This window comes from Dermochelys coriacea, chromosome 2 (assembly GCF_009764565.3).
Source record: "Dermochelys coriacea isolate rDerCor1 chromosome 2, rDerCor1.pri.v4, whole genome shotgun sequence".
Lineage (NCBI taxonomy): Eukaryota > Metazoa > Chordata > Testudines > Dermochelyidae > Dermochelys > Dermochelys coriacea.
Window position 1 is genome coordinate 10,472,530 of NC_050069.1, and position 18,046 is coordinate 10,490,575.

An 18,046-nucleotide genomic window follows, 5' to 3' on the forward strand; every position below is an offset into this window, starting at 1 on the left:
CTTATACCTGAGATCACCCATTGTTAAAATGGGGATATTAGTATTTACCCTCCTTTTTGGGGGTGTTGAGACTAAATTCATGGTTATAAAGTTCTTTGAGTTCCTCAGACAAAATGCACCGCAAAAGAGCAAAGTTGTTATTACTTATTATTAAAGGAGAAAAGTTTATGCTAAATAAAATATATATTAATTCATCATACATTAAAAAAATATATAGTGCCCGGGATACCTAGTGCACTTTATGAATCCAAGGTTTCTCCATGATCACAGCATACCTCTCAGCATCCCACCACCACTAAGTGCCACACAGATTGCCAAACTCTTTCCCCAACCCATCCTTCCCCTTCATCCTTTTAATTTTTTCATTACCCTTCCAACATTCCATCCTTTTCCCTTCCTTTCTCCCTGCAGTCCCTTCATCTCTCCTTCTTTTCCCTATCTCTTCATGGTAGTGATCCTCATGCAGCTCCCATCTTACTAAGTCTATTTGCTCCCTGTGGTGGTGCTTTTCTCTCTCTACCTGTAATGCATGAGCAGAACGGAAAAGTGGGATATCCTGCTAAATACAGGACAGCAGAGACGTGTCATGCAAAGAAACCCATATTTGTGCTTTTTTTTGCCCAAGAGAGCACTAGGTTGATTTGATGTTCTGCCTATACTGTACTGGTTGTTACCTTCACTATATATAGTTGGTGTTGTAGGATTCCTCCATGGGGATGGAATGGCTAGTTAATGATGAAAATGTTTCTTCCATTCTTACACAGGTAGAGTAATACCCTAAATCCCCCAACTAGTCAATAAGAACAATAGAATCTGACCCTTCTGTGTGCTCAGGTAGGGGTGAAGGAGAAGGCAGTATAAGAACATGATGTGTTTTGTGCATATTCATCACTAATACATTACAGCTGAGTTTTTCTCAGGAATGTATGGGGGTTAGGTGACCAAATCACATTGAATTTCAATTGGAGTTGGGCACCTAACTCCCTTTGGCTCCTATGAAAACCCCTCCCTACATTTCTTGTGGTTAGTGCTTTAAAGAACCACTTTAAGGGGACAATGTCAGGTACGTTAGGCCCAAAATTTAGATTCTGTAGAACAAGAAGTTTACAAAATCTATTAGAAATATGTACATGATATTTTTAAAAAGTGTCAGTAAAAACAGGTGGGGAGGAGGGTTTGTTTGTTTGGACAGAAACATTATCCTACAGTGTTAGCAACCCAAACATTGTGCTAGTGCCCAAAACCCAGACGGTAATACTGACAAATCTGTTTTCAAGCTTAGTGAAAAGAGGAAAAAAAAGGCATGTCAAATTCTTGAAAAGTAAAATAGATGTCTAAAATTCATTCCATTCCAATAAGAATAAGCAGGGCAAACTAAATGTTTACAACTGGAATGTGTCCTTTTTGATGTGCCACTTTAATACTTTAGTAGAGCTGAGAGCCATGCTTGACTCGGACTGTAGGTTTTGGGTTTTCTAAATCCCTTCTCTTACAATAAATACAAGAGTTTTCACAACTGTGTATAAAAACTATTGAGTCCCATGACATTCTGCCATGGTAGGCAAATGGCAACCCTTGAGCTTTCCCTCTTAGGATTCTGGCACTTTGGACATGCGAGGAATGGGACAGGTCCTACCAACACATCTAATGGAGGAGAGATTGATACGACAGCAACAGGAAATGGAGGAAGATCAACGCTGGCTTGAAAAAGAAGAGAGATTCCTGGTAATACATTGCAGAGTACCACTAATCTCAGTAGCAGTCTACAATTAAAGCTTATTAAAATTAATAGTTTCTGTGTAACAGGAATATTAATTGAACAGATAAGTTACTACTGAACCTTAACTGGCATTTAAGGTTTGAGCCATCCTAGTCCTCAATTAATAGCACAATATATGCTTCTCAACTGTCTTTTTTTAAATACAAACTTCTGTCTGTTCCACACAAACATGATGTGATTCATTACCATCAGTTATTGACATCTGAAATATTGACTTTTTAAACTGATAACTGAAATGAAAAGTTTTGCTAGGCAAACAAATCCAGTTTTTAAAACTTCTTGAGCAGCTGTTTTTCTTGTGGTCCATATCTGGATCTTCATCACACATTTGTTTTCCACAGTTAGGCCTCTATAGATTATGAAGGGTGCTGCAAAATGCTACTGTGTGGGCATCCAGATTTGCTTCTGAGCAGGTAGAGCAGAGAGATTTCTAAATCTTTTCCAATCCCTAGGAAAAGAGATAATTTCACATTTATCTGGCAACCCTGTCTCTTGAAAGAATTGTCCAATTTTCTGCTCGAGGAGCAGTGAGAGAAATTGATGGGAGGGTGTAATTTAAAAAAAAAAAAAAAGCAGGGAGTTGGGGAGAGTAATTTCTTTGATTTCCTAATCTCTGCAGATGAATCATCCCTTTTCTCTTCTTGCCAAGGTCATAGTCTTGCTTTTCTGGGGTGGAACCCAGGTCTTCCGGGAGAATCAAAATTCTAGTTTCCCAAACATCTATATTAGCAGCAAAACACAGACTCAGAGTTCAAGTTCTGTGTTCAGATGCTTACTCTTCAGACCAATAGCTACTGGGAGTGTTACAAAGACAGCACAGTCAGACCACAGGATGAGGAACAGTGCTCTGTTCTGTACTATATAGGTTTTTATGCTATGCTTACCACTGTAATAACTGATCACCTTTCATTAGTGCATTAAGCATCATGATTAATATCCATCATGTGTTTTTTCTTCTCATGCTTTTTCATCCTTTCCCCAGGGGGAGAAGTGTGCACAGTGGAATGTTTTGTTTTAGAATTTTTTTACAATGTACACGTGTTGCTGTATGTTTGTCACAGAAGGCAAAGGCAAAGAAGTGCATGTTGCACTTAGAGTGGAAGGCAGTGAGGTTTATGATAGTCCTTAGATCTTGTGGGAGTCTGTTCTACTGTCCTGAACTGGCCCTCAAGAAAACTGTCCCTTGCACAGATGAGCTTTACCCTCATTGCAGAAAGTTCCATTGTGCCAAAGGGACAAATTTATCGACCACAATTGTCTTCGTGGAGTTTTAGGTGACCTTGTAGGTTCTCTGGGCCCAGGCCACTGAGAGTTTTGGAGAAAACAAATGAGACCTTGAATTTGGCTCAGTATTCTATGAGAAGCAAATATAGGGGAATGGAATACAGGTTTGATGTGTTCAGTGTTGCTGAGGAGACATGGTACAGCATTCTGTACCAGTTAGTTTCCTAATTGCTGAAGATTTAGAATCATAACATATTAGGGTTGGAAGAGACCTCAGGAGGTCATCTAGTCCAATCGCCTGCTCAAAGCAAGACCAACATCAACTAAATCATCCCAGCCAAGTCTTTGTCAAGCTGGGCCTTAAAAACCTCTAAGGCTGGAGATTCCACCACCTCCCTAGGGTAACCCATTCCAGTGCTTCAACACCCTCCTAGTGAAATAGTGTTTCCAGCCTAGACCTCCCCCACTCCAACTTGAGACCACTGCTTCTTGTTCTGACATCTGCCACCACTAGGAACAGTCTAGCTCCATCCTCTTTGAAACCCCCCTTAGGTAATTGAAGGCTGCTAACAAATCCCCCCTCGCTCTTCTCTTCTGCAGACTAAATAACCCCAGTTCCCTCAGCCTCTCCTCATAAGTCATGTGCCTCAGCCCCCAGTCATGTTCGTTGCCCTCCGCTGGACTCTCTCCAATTTGTCTACATCCCTTCTGTAGTGGGGGGACCAAAACTGGACGCAATACTCCAGGTGTGGCCTCACCAGTGCTGAATAGAGGGGAATAATCACTTCCCTCGATCTGCTGGCAATGCTCCTACTAATACAGCACAAGCCATTCCCTTCTTGGCAATAAGGGCACACTGTTGACTCATATCCAGCCTCTCATCCACTATAATCCCCAGGTCCTTTTCTGCAACTGCTGCTTAGCCAGTCGGTCCCCAGCCTGTAGCGATGCATGGGATTCTTCCTTCCTAAGTGCAGGACTCTGCACTTGCCCTTGTTGAACCTCATCAGATTTCTTTTGGCCCAATCCTCCAATTTGTCTAGGACACTCAGGACCCTATCCCTACCCTCCATCTTATCTACCTCTCCCCCCAGCTTGGTGTCAACTGCGAAATTGCTGAGGGTGCAATTAATCCCATCACCCAGATCATTGATGAAGATGTTGAACAAAACCAGCCCCGGGACCGACCTCTGGGGCACTCAGCTTGATACCGGCTGCCAAGTAGACATCGAGCCGTTGATCACTACCCGTTGAGCCCAACAATCTAGACAGCTTTCTATCTACCTTATAGTCCATTCATCCAATCCATACTTTTTTAACTTGCTGGCAAGAATACTGTGGGAGACCATATCAAAAGCTTTGGTAAAGTCAAGATATATCACATCCACTGCTTTCCCCATATCCACAGAGCCAGTTACCTCATCACAGAAGGTAATCAGATTGGTCAGGCATGACTTGTCCTTGGTGAATCCATGTTGACTGTTCCTGATCACCTTCCTCTCCTCCAAGTGCTTCAAAATGGATTCCCTGAGGACCTGCTCCATGATTTTGCTGGGGACTGAAGTGAGACTGACTGATCTGTAGTTCCCGGGTTCTCTTTTTTCCCTTTTTTAAATATGGGCATTATATTTGCCTTTTTCCAATCATCCAGGCGACCTCCCCTGATCGCCACGAATTTTCAGAGATAATGGCCAATGGCTCTGCAATAACATCAGCCAACTCCCTCAGCACCCTTGGATGCATTAGATCTGGACTCATGAACAGCTTTTCTAAATAGTCTTTAACCTGTTCTTTCACCACTGAGGGCTGTTCACCTACTCCCTATGCTGTGTTGCCCAGTGCAGCAGTTTGGAAGCTGCCCTTGTCTGTGAAGACCAAGGCAAAACAAACATTGAGTACTTCATCTTTTTCCACATCATCTGTCACTATGTTGCCTCCCTGATTCAGTAAGGGTCCCACACTTTATCTGACCACCTTCTTGTTGCTAACATGCCTGTAGAAACCCTTCTTGTTACTCTTCACATCCCTTGCTAGCTGCAACTCCAGTTGTCCCTTGGCCTTCTTGATTACACCCCAATCTGCTCTAGCAATATTTTTGTACTCCTCCCTAGTCATCTGTCCAAATTTCCACTTCTTATAAGCTTCCTTTTTGAGTTTAAACTCACCGAAGCTTTCACTATTAAGCCAGGCTCGTTGCCTGCCATATTTGCTATTCTTTCTGCACTTTGGGATGGTTTATTCCTGCACCCTCAATAAGGCTTCTTTAAAATACAGCCAGCTCTCCTGGACTCCTTGCCCCCTTATATTAGCCTCCCAGGGGATCCTGCCCATCAGTTCCCCAAGGGAGTCTAAGTCTACTTTTCTGAAGTCCAGGGTCCGTATTTTGCTACTCTCCTTTCTTCCTTTTTTCAGGATCCTGAACTCAACCATCTCATACCCAGGTGTATCACCTTGCTGTAGTGCAGCTCAGAACTGACAAAGGCATGAATAACTGAGACCAGGTCATCATTTGCCAAGCTGGCATGGAGTCTCCTAGCCAACTGGATATGGTAGAAAGCATTGCTTACCAATTTTACTATATGAGAGTTTAGCATCAGGGAAGAATGTGAGAATTTAGCTACAGACTGATGGACCAATTGCAGGTTTGGACCCGCTACCAAAGGAGATTGCACAGTGGCTGCAAACACTTCAGAATGCTTTCCTCTGCATACCAGCATCCTCTCTGTCTTGCCTAGATTCAGTTTCAACCAGCTGTTCTTCATCCATGAACTGATCTCATCCAATTACTGGAGATAGCACTATGGTTGTATGTGGTGAAGAATAGGTAGAGCGGTGTGTCATATTCATATTACAGGCACTTGAATCCATGTCATTTGACCAGTTCAACTAGTGGCCTCATGCAGGTTTTGAATAGGGTTGGAGAGACAAGTGAAACTTGTGGGCCTCCTCGTGAATCAACATAGTAGACGTGCAGTGTCCCATCACTACTCTTTGGGCTCATCTCTCCAAGAAGGACTTAAATCATTTTAGTGTATTACCTTCGACCCTTGCGACTTCTTTCAGGCAAGACAGCTGTCTTATTGTAAACTGGATCAGATATTGCAGAGAAGTCCAGGAGAATAAGAATGGATGTCTGCCTTCTGTCTATTGGCAGCAGATCATCCATCGGTGCCACTAAATCAGTACAGTTCCATGTCCTGGCCTGAATCCAGATTGTGCCAGTCCCAGGATATTAGTTTCAGTTGGATAAGCTTGAAGATGGCTTTTGACTAACTTCTCTTATCAGCTTGCTCAGGAAAAGGTTTGACACTGAGGTATTTGGCTAGAATTTATGTATCCAGGGTGGGTTTCTTTAGTGTTGGTTGGACTTTTGCATGTTTGAAGGAGGAAGAGAAGGGTCCTTCCCTGAATGAGGTGTTGGCTGTTTTGGTCATGAGTGGCATCAGTTGCTCATGACTCTCTCTTTCAAGCCAGGAAGGCTTTGGATAGGATTCGCAAGTCTTGGGTCAAGACTTCTTTAGGGTATTCAGAACTTCTTGACGAATGAATGTGCTGAACTTGAGGAATTCAAGCAAACTATGGGCTGCAGACAGGGCAGATTGAGTTTTTTGGGAAGTCTTCCCAAATGTGCATGATCTTTTCAGTGAAGTAGGATGATAGTTCTTTATAGCTCTAGACACTCAATTCAAATACAGGGTATAGATACTCAGACTGGATATTCAGAGTGTACCACTCTGGATAATTCCATGGGGTGGGATTTGGCAGCATCAGTGAAGACTGATAGGAAGGTTCTTTTAGCCTGGAATATAGCTTTAGCATCAGCTTTGAGGAATTCGTTATTTTTCAGTCTGCCTTTGTCAGCCTTTGTTTTCCACCATTGGCACTCAGGTGACACTCCAGCAAAATTAGAAGTAGTGTTGACAGGCTCTGGGAGCAGCTACATTGTACATTCCTCAGAAGGGTGGATTGGCCTGATATGAACTCTTTGAGGAATACAAAGGGGAGAAATGGAGAGTCACACGCAAAATTCCAAAATCTCATCTTGGATGATTATTTTTGTTTTTCTTGAGCAAATGATGGGGGAAAGGATACTCCCCTCACCTTTGGCTCTTCTCCTGCTTATATTTTCTTTGTATGTATTCTGATCAGAGACTTCAAGGAGTATTTTTGGATGCCAGTTACAGATTTGATGGAGATTTATATATTGCTAGGTATTACAAGCTAACATTTTATTAGCATAATATATTCAAATCCGTAGTATGTTGTCAAAGGAAATGGTTTACTTAACAACCAGGCACTTCTTGAAAATGAGATTTCATTCTACAGGTTTATTCCTGGGGAAATTATGGTGGAGGACCGGTTACTAGCACATGTCTCTAATGGACTATAGTCATAGATATGAAAAGGTGAAAAGCTTCTTTGTATCTAGATTTTTTTTTAAGAACTTCCCTGTTAAATCCAGACTGCCTAACATCCATCAGGAGAAATTTGTTTTTAGATGCTCTCACCTTTCCTTTGAATTCTGTCTCACTGGCCAAGAAGGTTGCTTTTGGTGTGTCTTATATGATGTCTTCAGCTGTCCTCACAATAGGCCCAGTCTGCAGACCTTACAGGTGCATATCTCCTGAAGATGTCACAAGAGTCTTGCATGTGTAAGAGTGCAAGATCAGATTCAATGTGAGGTTTGTTCTGAACATCCTTCATGGTCTGGTGAGAAATCACTTCTCTTCACCAGTATTCCCCATCTGTGCTCCTGTTTCTTCTCATAGAGAAGAGCAGAGTTCATTATTGTCTCAAATCTATTGCTGAGTCCCACATATGCTCTGGTAAGAATACTTTTCCATCAAGAAAACATTAGGACTATGAGTTGGGAGAAAATCTCTACAGAAACATGATTCTCCTCCTGCACGATGCACCTAAAATTAGGAAACTTTCAGAGGATTATTCTGTGTGTAGAGAATAGATGTGTCAGAGCCTGATTTCAGTCTCCACTTAGACTGGTTTTGAACGAGTGTAACTCAGTTGACTTTAATGAAGTTATTCCCAATTTGTACTGGTGTGGGGTCAGAATCAGGTCTGTTTACACAGGCAGTCAGCATACCCCAGGCTCCTAAAACATGCATTGCTTCTGCCACAGAGAATCAAGTTTCTCAGGAAAACAGAAATTTATCAATTGCCTATTATAATATATTGAGCATTAAGAAGAGAGGCCATACTGAGGATGAACAAGAAGAACACAGATTTGCTCATAGACTCAGAATTTTCTGTTCTTTCTGCAACAGGAAACTGTAGCTCCAAACACAACAGCACAAAGATCATTAACACTGAATATGTTATGCTATGATTATTGTTAACAAGAACAGTGCAAACAAGGAATGAAATTGGAATGGCACCGAAATGTAAGTTACTGCATGGGCAGAGAAGAAATTATCTGTGAAAGTAGCTTTCATAAAACTGATTTACTATGCAAAGCTAGTTAATACTGACAGACTGAAATTCTGTTTGCGTGTGTCGGTATTAACTGATTGGTATTAACTGAATTCAGTATTCTGAAATCCTGCTTATAAAAAAGAAAATAATAAACAAATCTCCCAAGGAAAGCCATCAGCTAAAACTGCTTCAATCAGTATAGAAGCAAGGTTAGATAGGATAAAGAACTATTAAAAACTTCAAGCTCAGAGACACAGAAAACTCTACCTGCTTGGAGACAGGAAGTGAATTAGGAAGTCATGTATTTGTCTAGGACACCTCCTTACTACAGGTCTGACATCAGGGTATTTTTTTTCCTGTCTGCATCTGCTGGTAGGTGGATCATATTACACACTGTCTGGGCTGGCATCTTTATTACACTATGAGGAATTAAATTAGCAGTAAGACATTTTCTTTAAGATTGTCTTGGCAAAAGTGAGTAAAATGTAAATGTTTGGAGATCAGTGTCTCACAGTGTTGTGGAACTGAAAGACAATGGACAAAAATTTACTCTACAGTTCTTTGTATTACAGAAGTGAGTGGAGCACCAATCAAGGAACAGCTTGCTATTGTATTAAGTATAGTACAGACAAGTAAAAAAAAAAAGAGTCTCTAAATCTGACAGCTAACAATCTAGATATGGGATAATAGTATTAAACATGTTATGCATAACAAGCAGAAGTCTATCATTTGCTTATTTCATCATTCAGATGTTCTGTTGGACAAAGCATGAGTTTGCCAGGTAGGAGTTCTGGATTCTAGTCTCTCACTGATTTGTGATTTTTACCTAGGGTGACCAGATGTCCCAATATTAGGGGCTTTGTCTTGTATAGGCAACTTATTACCGCCACTAACACCCCCACCCCTTATTCCCCCGTCCCGATTTTTCACAATTGCTATCTGGTCACCCGATTTTTACCACATCACTTAACTTTAATTTCCTCATTGGTAATATTGACCTAACTCTCATTGGGGTTGTGAGGCCTTCTTGATGTTTGTAACGTCCCGTGAGATCATCAAATTAAAATGATTATAAAAGTGAAGAGTCGTTACTTATCAAGGTCTTGTCTAAACATACTTGGGTAACACCATCAGCCAGGACATCCGGAACAAAATCAATAAATCCAGGAACACCTTCAGGAGCTTAAATACAGTCTGGAAATCATCAAAATACAACACCAAAACCAAACTCAAGATTTTTATCAGAGCTGTGTACTTTCAACACTACTTTATAGTGCAGAATGCTGGGGAATGAGAAAGTATGACATGTCCAAACTGTCTTTCTTCCATACAACCTGCCTCAGAAAAATCCTCCATATCTTCTGGCCCAGAACAATTTCAAACCAAGATCTACTGACACAGTGCATCCACGAGGATCTGAGCACCATCATTGCTAGGAGGCACTGGAGATGGATTGGCCATGTGCTTCGGATGGAAACTGATTCCATCACCAGAGGAGCAATAAGATGGACACCAGAAGGGAAGCGAAAACAAGGCTGCCCAAAACCAACATAGCAAAGAGCTACGGAAGCCGAGCTGAAAAACGTGGGGCACCATTGAAAGACCTGCCAGAAACAGACTGGAGTGGAGAGGCTTCGTCACTGCCCTAAACGCCAGAGGCATAATAGGAACATGATGCTGATGATATCTAAACATCAAAGTTGCACCAGTGCAAATACAATTTGTTTTTTGATTAATTTAAAACCCCTTTGTGGATCCACTTAAATCAGATTACTGCTGGTTTATATAGCTATAACTTAACACAGTAACCAAATTAAGACAATGCCTAAAATAGTCCAAGAAATAAATTAAGATCTCACTCTGAACTGCAGCCTATCTCACCTTTTTCACGTGTGTTGGTTTGCATGCATTTATTTACACACACAATCTTAGTTACGCTTGTTCGTGTGTATTTTTCTCTCAGCAACACAAGCACAAAACAAGGAAATCCAAAGTTAAGGCAATACAATACCAATTTCCAAACATTACCTCACTACTGTCACAATACTTTACCACATCAAACCACCCTCTCTGCCACATTCAATTTCAGCTCTACAGCACTGACAAAAAGATCGTGGGCCACAGTTCTGCTCTCTGATCTGTATAGGTTGGTACTTGTGCCCTTACGGAGCCCTGTTGATTCACAGGGAATCCATGTTGGCAGAGGTCTGTTATATGGATGGAATTATAGGATTAGAGTCATAGTGTGTGTATGTATGTATAACCCAAATTTACATCGTTTACTCTCTGAGTACAGAATGAATTTTCAAGTAAATCTGTTAATTCATTTGTTATAATAATTTTTTAATCATTCTTTTAAGACTTGTATTGCTGATTCTGATTTTTTTGGATCCGACTATCAAATATATTCCTGATTTTTGAAAATTAAATATTGACATTTCTAGATTATAGAATATTTGTGTGTGTGATTATATAATTTAACCCAAAAGGAGAGCTTTTTACAACTAAAGAAAGGAGACAAACAGAAGCCCCCATGAAGTCCAAAACGTACTTCCAGCATGTATATATAATTTACCTTAGTAGTGCGTAAATATCATGGTGACAGGTGCCCTATACAAAAACCCTGGATGAAGAAATATACTGTATATGCATAGATGTGTGTGTTTCAGGTTAAAAATCATAGTTTTGCCAGTTAAATTCCAAATAATTGCAGACACATTTTCTAGATTCTGAACCTCTGGTTGCCTAAATGTGTAATGTTGGTCTTCTGTAAAATGTTTTCTTACAGCATTTTAATGATCTGTTCACCCAGTTGTATTTTATTCCCACTTTGGATCCTTCTCTGGTTTTGTGTTGATAGTGCCTAATTGCTCATTATGCACATATGCAGTCTGTTTAGCAATTTCTCAGCACTTGTGGCATCAGAGATCAAGTGCTACATTAAGAACTTTATATTCCCTTCTCTCAATAGCTGTGGATGAAATAACTTGCATAGTTTCCTTATCTTGTTGGTTGTTTTTGTGTATATAAAAGTTCCCACATGCATATGGTTTAATACTTGTCCAACTTTGACTCTGAGAACGGTAACTCAAGAGTAATTGGTGTGACTTGCTACTAAAATAGGTTTTTAATTTTTAGCATGAGAAAATCCTACCAAGATATTATAGCTTGGCATGTCCTGAAAATACTGATATGTTTTTATTAATGAGTAACAGTAATGTAAGTACAGTAGGTTATATTCCAATTCTTCATCATATGCATCCATTCTGAAAACTCCGTGTTGATATTTCCAAAAGAATTCACATATGTGAGACCACACTTTATTAGACGTAGACAAGAAATCCCCTTTCTTTTGCAGGATTTTGATTTACTATGAATTTATGACCAGAAGGATATAATTTCTTCTTGCTCTAAAGAAATCTGTAGAAATAGCAAGCACAAAATATTTTCCTTACACTTCCATTTTTGCTTAGTGCATTCAGTAATTCTGCCATTGAAATAAACCTTTGCTCAGCCCCACAGTCTGAAAGGTCAAGAGAGAGACTTCATATTATGGAAATACGTGAAATGTATTTGAAGGTGGTTTTATTGCTACAGTCAGTATTAAGGGTCATGAGGAGAATCAGGGCTTGAAAAACCGACTCGCCAGTGGCAAGTGATAAACTTTCCCAGGTAAATGTGGAATCCTAAACCATGAATTTCTCCAACATCTTCAGAATTCATTTTTTATAAATTGTTTCTGTCCCTTATCATGGTGTTAACTAGATCTGCAAGACACACCAGCTTGGCTGGATGGGTTAATTTCATGGGGCTCAGCAACCTACTGGTTTCCTTGTGAACTTTTGCTCCCCTTTACCTCCCAACTCCATATGCCATGAGACTCCCCCAACTCCTTCCCCAATAAGCACTGGAAAACTCCCTTCGCTGCCCACTCAAGAACCAAAGGGGACATATTTTACAGACCAACTAATCATCAGAGAGGATCAGCTCCCCATCCAACCAGCCACACAGTGCCTGTCATCTCCCACTGTCAAGTAGGGAAGTCTCCATAAGGTTCTAGGGAAGGGGAACATGGTGAGTCAAAAGGTCCCGGGAATGGGGTAGGGAATGGAAAGGATGAGGGATTTGGTTTGGCAGTACAGAATGATGGATAGAGTATGAAACTGGTAGATTTTTGTGTGTGATGGGTGGCAAGTATTTTATTCAGAGAGTGTCACATGCATTGTTGCTAACTGAGGTGGGGGGGGGGGTTGTTTTTTTTTGTTTTTTTTTTGCTCCTTGTTAAAATTCTGGCACCATATCATTGTTCCAGTGCTAGCACCCAGGGACGAAAAGGGTCAGTGAAATCTTGTCACTTAGAAAGATCAAAGCTGCAATAGGATTGCCTTTAGAACTCTTGCTTTGCTGAACTGATAACCCACAGCTATACACGTGAATAACTGAAAATGGGAATTATCTCAAGGGATTTAGAAAGCCATACCAGTGCCTGTTGTTAGTCATTGAGCACTGTATTCTTAGACTGAGGCTGAAAGCGTTTATATTGTTGTGTATGTACTTAAGTTTCTGAAGTACTCACATGTGCTGCAGGCCAGTATCTGCCAGCTCCTGGGAAATATGCTCCTTTGCAAAGGGCTGTCCATATTGTTGGTTTTATATAGATAAGTATTAAAGGCCCTGATATCCCATAGTGGTAGGTATTGTAAGAACATACAGTAAAAGACAGACCCTGCATCAAAAAAAACTTTTGAGCTAATTTAAGACCAGATAAAATAAAGGAATGTAATAGACAACCAGAAAGAGCCAGGGATTGGAGAATAATGATAACAATTGTAAGTACATGTGTTTACATAGGCTGGCTGATAGCACAGCGTTAAGTCCATTATATTTTTAATAAGATACATATAAATTAAACGGATATTAAATGGCCCTCTACCTAGCCATCATCATTTGGTAGATACCTGTAGGCATCATTGTCTTTAAATCATGTCCTCAGTGATTCCCCTTGCAACATCATTGCTTTCAATGAGTTTGCATAGATCTAACCAACCGGACCTTAGTAAACAATTCTGTTGATGATGCATGAGACAAGTCTGTTGAGCAGGTTGCTATTTTTACATACTCACTTTTCAGGGTAGAGTTGCATTTTAATATTTTCCTATTTTTTTAAGTTTGTATATAATATATATACACACAAACACACCCTAGAGGGTAGAAAGGGTTGTTGGCTCTCTGCAGAGGCTCAGGGATACAGGTATGATTGGCTCATGGCTGCCTGGACCTTAGGTGGAGCATCTGAGAAGACAGTGACAAATCTAATCAACAACCGTGGATGGCCCACCTCTCAGCAGAAAGCCAAGCAGAGTTTGCCCAGCTGGGGAGGTGCTAGGGTAGTAGTTGAGTGTTGGTTGTAGAAAGCAGTGGAGGTGCACTCCTGAGCTGAGACAAAGAGAGGTCAGCGTGACAGAGCTTTGGAATTCTGTGCTGACCAGGATGGACTCTGCTGTAACTTGCTTTTCTCTATGCTAATCAAGGACTTCCAATGCTGTGTTCCAGACTACTGATAAACTCCTCTATTTTACAACATTTGCTGTGTGTCATTGCAAATCCTGACAGAGGAAGTGCATTGCTCCCTAAAATTGTATAAGTCTCCCTCAGGGGGTCTGTCCCAGGTGGGCTTGCTGAACAGAGCTCTGAGTGTGAAGCGGGGTGCTGAAGGCCCAGAGGTCCAGTGAATCCATGTGGCTTTCTCTGGAGGAAGAGTGAGACCCCTCTAGGGGGTCTGGCACCCTGCAGGGGTCCTCCCAGAGGCTCTTCGAAAGCTAGGGCCATAGGACTGGTCTTATGGATCTGTGACACTTCCCTATCTCACATAGATGTTGCAAGGATTAATTCTTTTGGTCTTCATTAGCCACTAAGATACTACTTGACAGGTTTCAGAGTAGCAGCCATGTTAGTCTGTATTCGCAAAAAGAAAAGGAGTACTTGTGGTACCTTAAAGACTAATGCTCAAATAAATTTGTTAGTCTCTAAGGTGCCACAAGTACTCTTTTTCTTTTTAAGATACTACTGTTATGGGGGCAGCTACAGATGCACCAAGATAGACAAAAGTGGAGAAGGGAGTAAATATAGAAGGAACTGCAGCAATATGGATTTTGGCAAAGCCCAAAAGGAAGAGAATCCCTAAAGATGATTAAAATTGAAATGTGTTTACAATATAAGTGAATTGCTCATTAGAGGGTCTGATCCAAAGCCCATTCAGTCATGGGAGTCTTCCTTTTGATTTCAGTGGGCACTGAATCCAGCCTATAGTGATAAGACAGGGAGCAAGTATTAGCAATTGAGCATGTGTGAAAAGTCTAGATTTATGCTGGGACATGTGGAGACTTTCTTTTCCTCAGGCAGTTTTCTACAGTTTCTTTTTAACTGTCTAGAGTACTTGTGTTACATGATTTCTGTTCTTTATATAGTAGTCAGACCGCACTGTTGTGTGATCTTGACATTTAAAGGGCAAAGTTACAGAATATTAAAAACAAGTCACAATCAAAAAAGACAAGTTTCAGAGTAGCAGCTGTGTTAGTCTGTATTCGCAAAAAGAAAAGGAGAACTTGTGGCACCTTAGAGACTAACAAATTTATTTGAGCATAAGCTTTCGTGAGCTACAGCTCACTTCATCGGATGCATCCGATGAAGTGAGCTGTAGCTCACGAAAGCTTATGCTCAAATAAATTTGTTAGTCTCTAAGGTGCCACAAGTACTCCTTTTCTTTTTAATCAAAAAAGAGTGATTTTTTTTTTTCCCTGCCTGTATTTTGAAACTGAGAAAATAGAAGTACTATCATTCCATCTATTTTCCCTTTCTCTGTATCTATTTAATGCCACCAAAAGTTGTATTTTATTCTCAGGTGTAGTATATGTAATTATGCTTCTGCCTTTGCGTCAAAAACAGAAAATTTCACCATTATCTGAGAGAATGCTACTATTAGGCACTTTCCTGGAAGAATAAGTAAGTTCATTGAAACTTAAAAATCATTAAAGTTTGCCCAATCCAGTGTTTTAGTGACTGAGATTTTTTTTTTGCTTTGCCCGAGAGCATTGCAATGTAAATAAATATGAAACTAAGACAATTTCTGAACACTAGCTCCAAATCCAATAGTAATGTAAAGCTCTTTGGTTACAATAATTTACTAAGATAGAGCAAGATAATTTTTGTATTGTTTAGTTTAGTTTAGTTTAAAATATAACAAAAAACATTACATGGTTTATGAAAGATGCATATTTATATGTATATTGGACACCTACATAGCTAGCAAAAAAGAATCTTTTGTCAGAAAGGATGTGTGCTCTTGTGGTTAAGGCAATGGGTTGAGATTCAAGAGATATAGGTTCAGTTGCAAGCTTTGCCACAGACTCCCAGGGTGATCTTGAGCAAGTCACACAATCTCTCTCTGCCTCAGTTTTCCATCTGTAAAATAAGAATAATACTGCCTTTCTCCCACCTTTTGTCTGTCTTGTCTATTTAAAATGTAAGGTCTTGCTGAGGCAGGGACTGTCTCTTTCTATGTAGTCGTACAGTGCCTAGCACAAAGGGGTCTTGGTCTCAGCTGTGGCCTTTAAGCGCTACCTTAATACAAATAGTAAATAGTCTGTGAAAGCCTGAGTGAATGCTGACAGTATGACTGTACCACAGCTCAGACTCTTCTTACTGGCTGCCAACAAATGGTGACTATTCCTAAAGACTGATACTAGGTGTATTTTTGCAGTATAGCACAGCTTCAATTTTTTTCTGGAACATTTAGCAAGATATGCCTAACCATTAGTAATCCAGGGCACAGCACTGCCATATTTTCATTCATAAGCAGAGAATAGAGACTGGATAGTTTTAAATGAAAATCACAGAATTTTTGTCCTCCAAAAAGTTTGACCCCAAAACAATTTACACCCCTACATGACATAACTTTAGTGGAAATCCAGCATTTCATAGTCTGCATTTATTTAAATAAGAAAAGCCTCCACTGTATTTCCATGTAATTTTCACTGGAATTAGTAGGCATTATGTGCAGTGGAAAATGGACTCCTCCATACACATTCCTAGCTGAGGGAGGTAGAAGACAGATCTTCCTTCATTCTTTGTTGGTCTATCCATGACATCAGAGGAATTTCCTAACGGAGCTGACCTTGTGGTCTTGGGATCAACCGTAGCCATTGTTTCAGGACTGCCTATCTGTTGGTCTTTCTAAACGTCTTTTTGTCTCAGAAGTATAAATACAGTGGATACCTGGGTGTGTGAGGAAGGAGTGATAAATTAAGTTTTAAAAAAAAAAGTCTTTTCCCTAAAGCTTTTCATCTGTACCATTTAAAAAGAGCCCTCCATGTACTGTTTTTAACTCTAATAAAAGGTAAATTTGTTTATTGCTTCTTCTATCAGCAGAAGGGTATTGAAACCAGTCTTCTTTATTAGCTTTCTGTATCTTAAATGCAGTGTTTAAAGAGCTCCAGTAATTGGCCCCATTTGCAGGCTTGGAGATGGAGCCAAGTACATATAAGCCTTTCTCAAGCAGGAAACAGGAATTAATGCGCAGCATTTCTCATCCTGTGGTTGAAATTTTCGCTGTTAGGAAGAAAATACAATAAAAAACGACTTTGCTGCCTCTGAGAGAATTAAAATGCAGGTTTTCCAATGTTGTGTTGGGGAAATGGTACTATCAATATTTATATAAAGCATTTTTATGTGCTAGCAGAAAACGAGTAGCTGAAAAACAGTTCTTTAGAAGCTACTGATAGTTTCAGTATCTGTACTTGCAGGAGCATGTTACAGGAACTGGGGATGTGAGGAATGGAATGGAATGAAATTACACTTCTATTAGTCAAAGTGTAAATTTTTCGATAGTACTTTCTTGCCTTTAGGATGAATTTAATCCTAGGTTGTTTGAATTTATAATGCTCTTATAAACAAAATACAAAACCACATTGTTCATTCCTTTAGAAACCTGATGTGCGGCTCTCCAGAGGCAGCATAGACCGAGAGGACGGGAGCCTCCAGGGCCCGGTAAGTATGTATGTGTGGTATCTTTTCATCTATCAACTCTTTCTCTAGGTCCCTGTAGAACACACTGCACATTGCCCTGATTATGGGAGGCGAGTTAAAGTTTGCTAAATGTTTCCATTATTATTACGTGGGTCTAAAAGTTTCCAGAGGCTTAGCTTCTGCGGGAATGGCAGCAACAGCAAATTTGTTCACACAAAAGTTTGGGGTTCTTTTTCTTGGTGGGGCTGTTGAAACAAATGCCTGAATGTTTTAGCAAATATACTCCGATTATTTTACAGTGTACATGGGATGATTAGCCAGGGCTTTTATTTAAAAATAGGGATAGTTTTGCTTAGAGTTCTGTCAACAGGAAGCAAGATTAAATAACCTATGCGGATGTTTAAGTAACTGAAGAGCTTTCTCATAAGTAACGTAAGTCTTGAGTAATGCAACAACAACAATCTCTCTGGGGGTAAATGAGCTACTAGAAAACAAATGGGGCAGATCCAGTATTCATTCATTTACTGCCAGACAACAGCTGCAGCTATGATATATTCTCACTCACTGACTTAAGTCATGTCTGTTGTG

At 40.2% G+C, this 18,046-nt stretch overlaps 1 protein-coding gene across 12 annotated transcripts in view; it reads left to right on the forward strand.

The window, feature by feature from the left end:
• Positions 1-18,046, forward strand: part of PTK2 (protein tyrosine kinase 2) — a 391,237-nt gene that overhangs the window by 345,571 nt on the left and 27,620 nt on the right. For 10 of the 12 annotated variants that reach the window (XM_043507291.1, XM_043507296.1, XM_043507290.1 and 7 more), the window contains 2 exons: positions 1,594-1,725; positions 17,417-17,479. In XM_043507291.1, the coding sequence (XP_043363226.1) occupies positions 1,594-1,725; positions 17,417-17,479 (195 nt within the window). The remainder of the gene's footprint in view (positions 1-1,593; positions 1,726-17,416; positions 17,480-18,046) is intronic. The other 2 variants (XM_043507295.1, XM_043507294.1) reach the window with 1 other exon arrangement.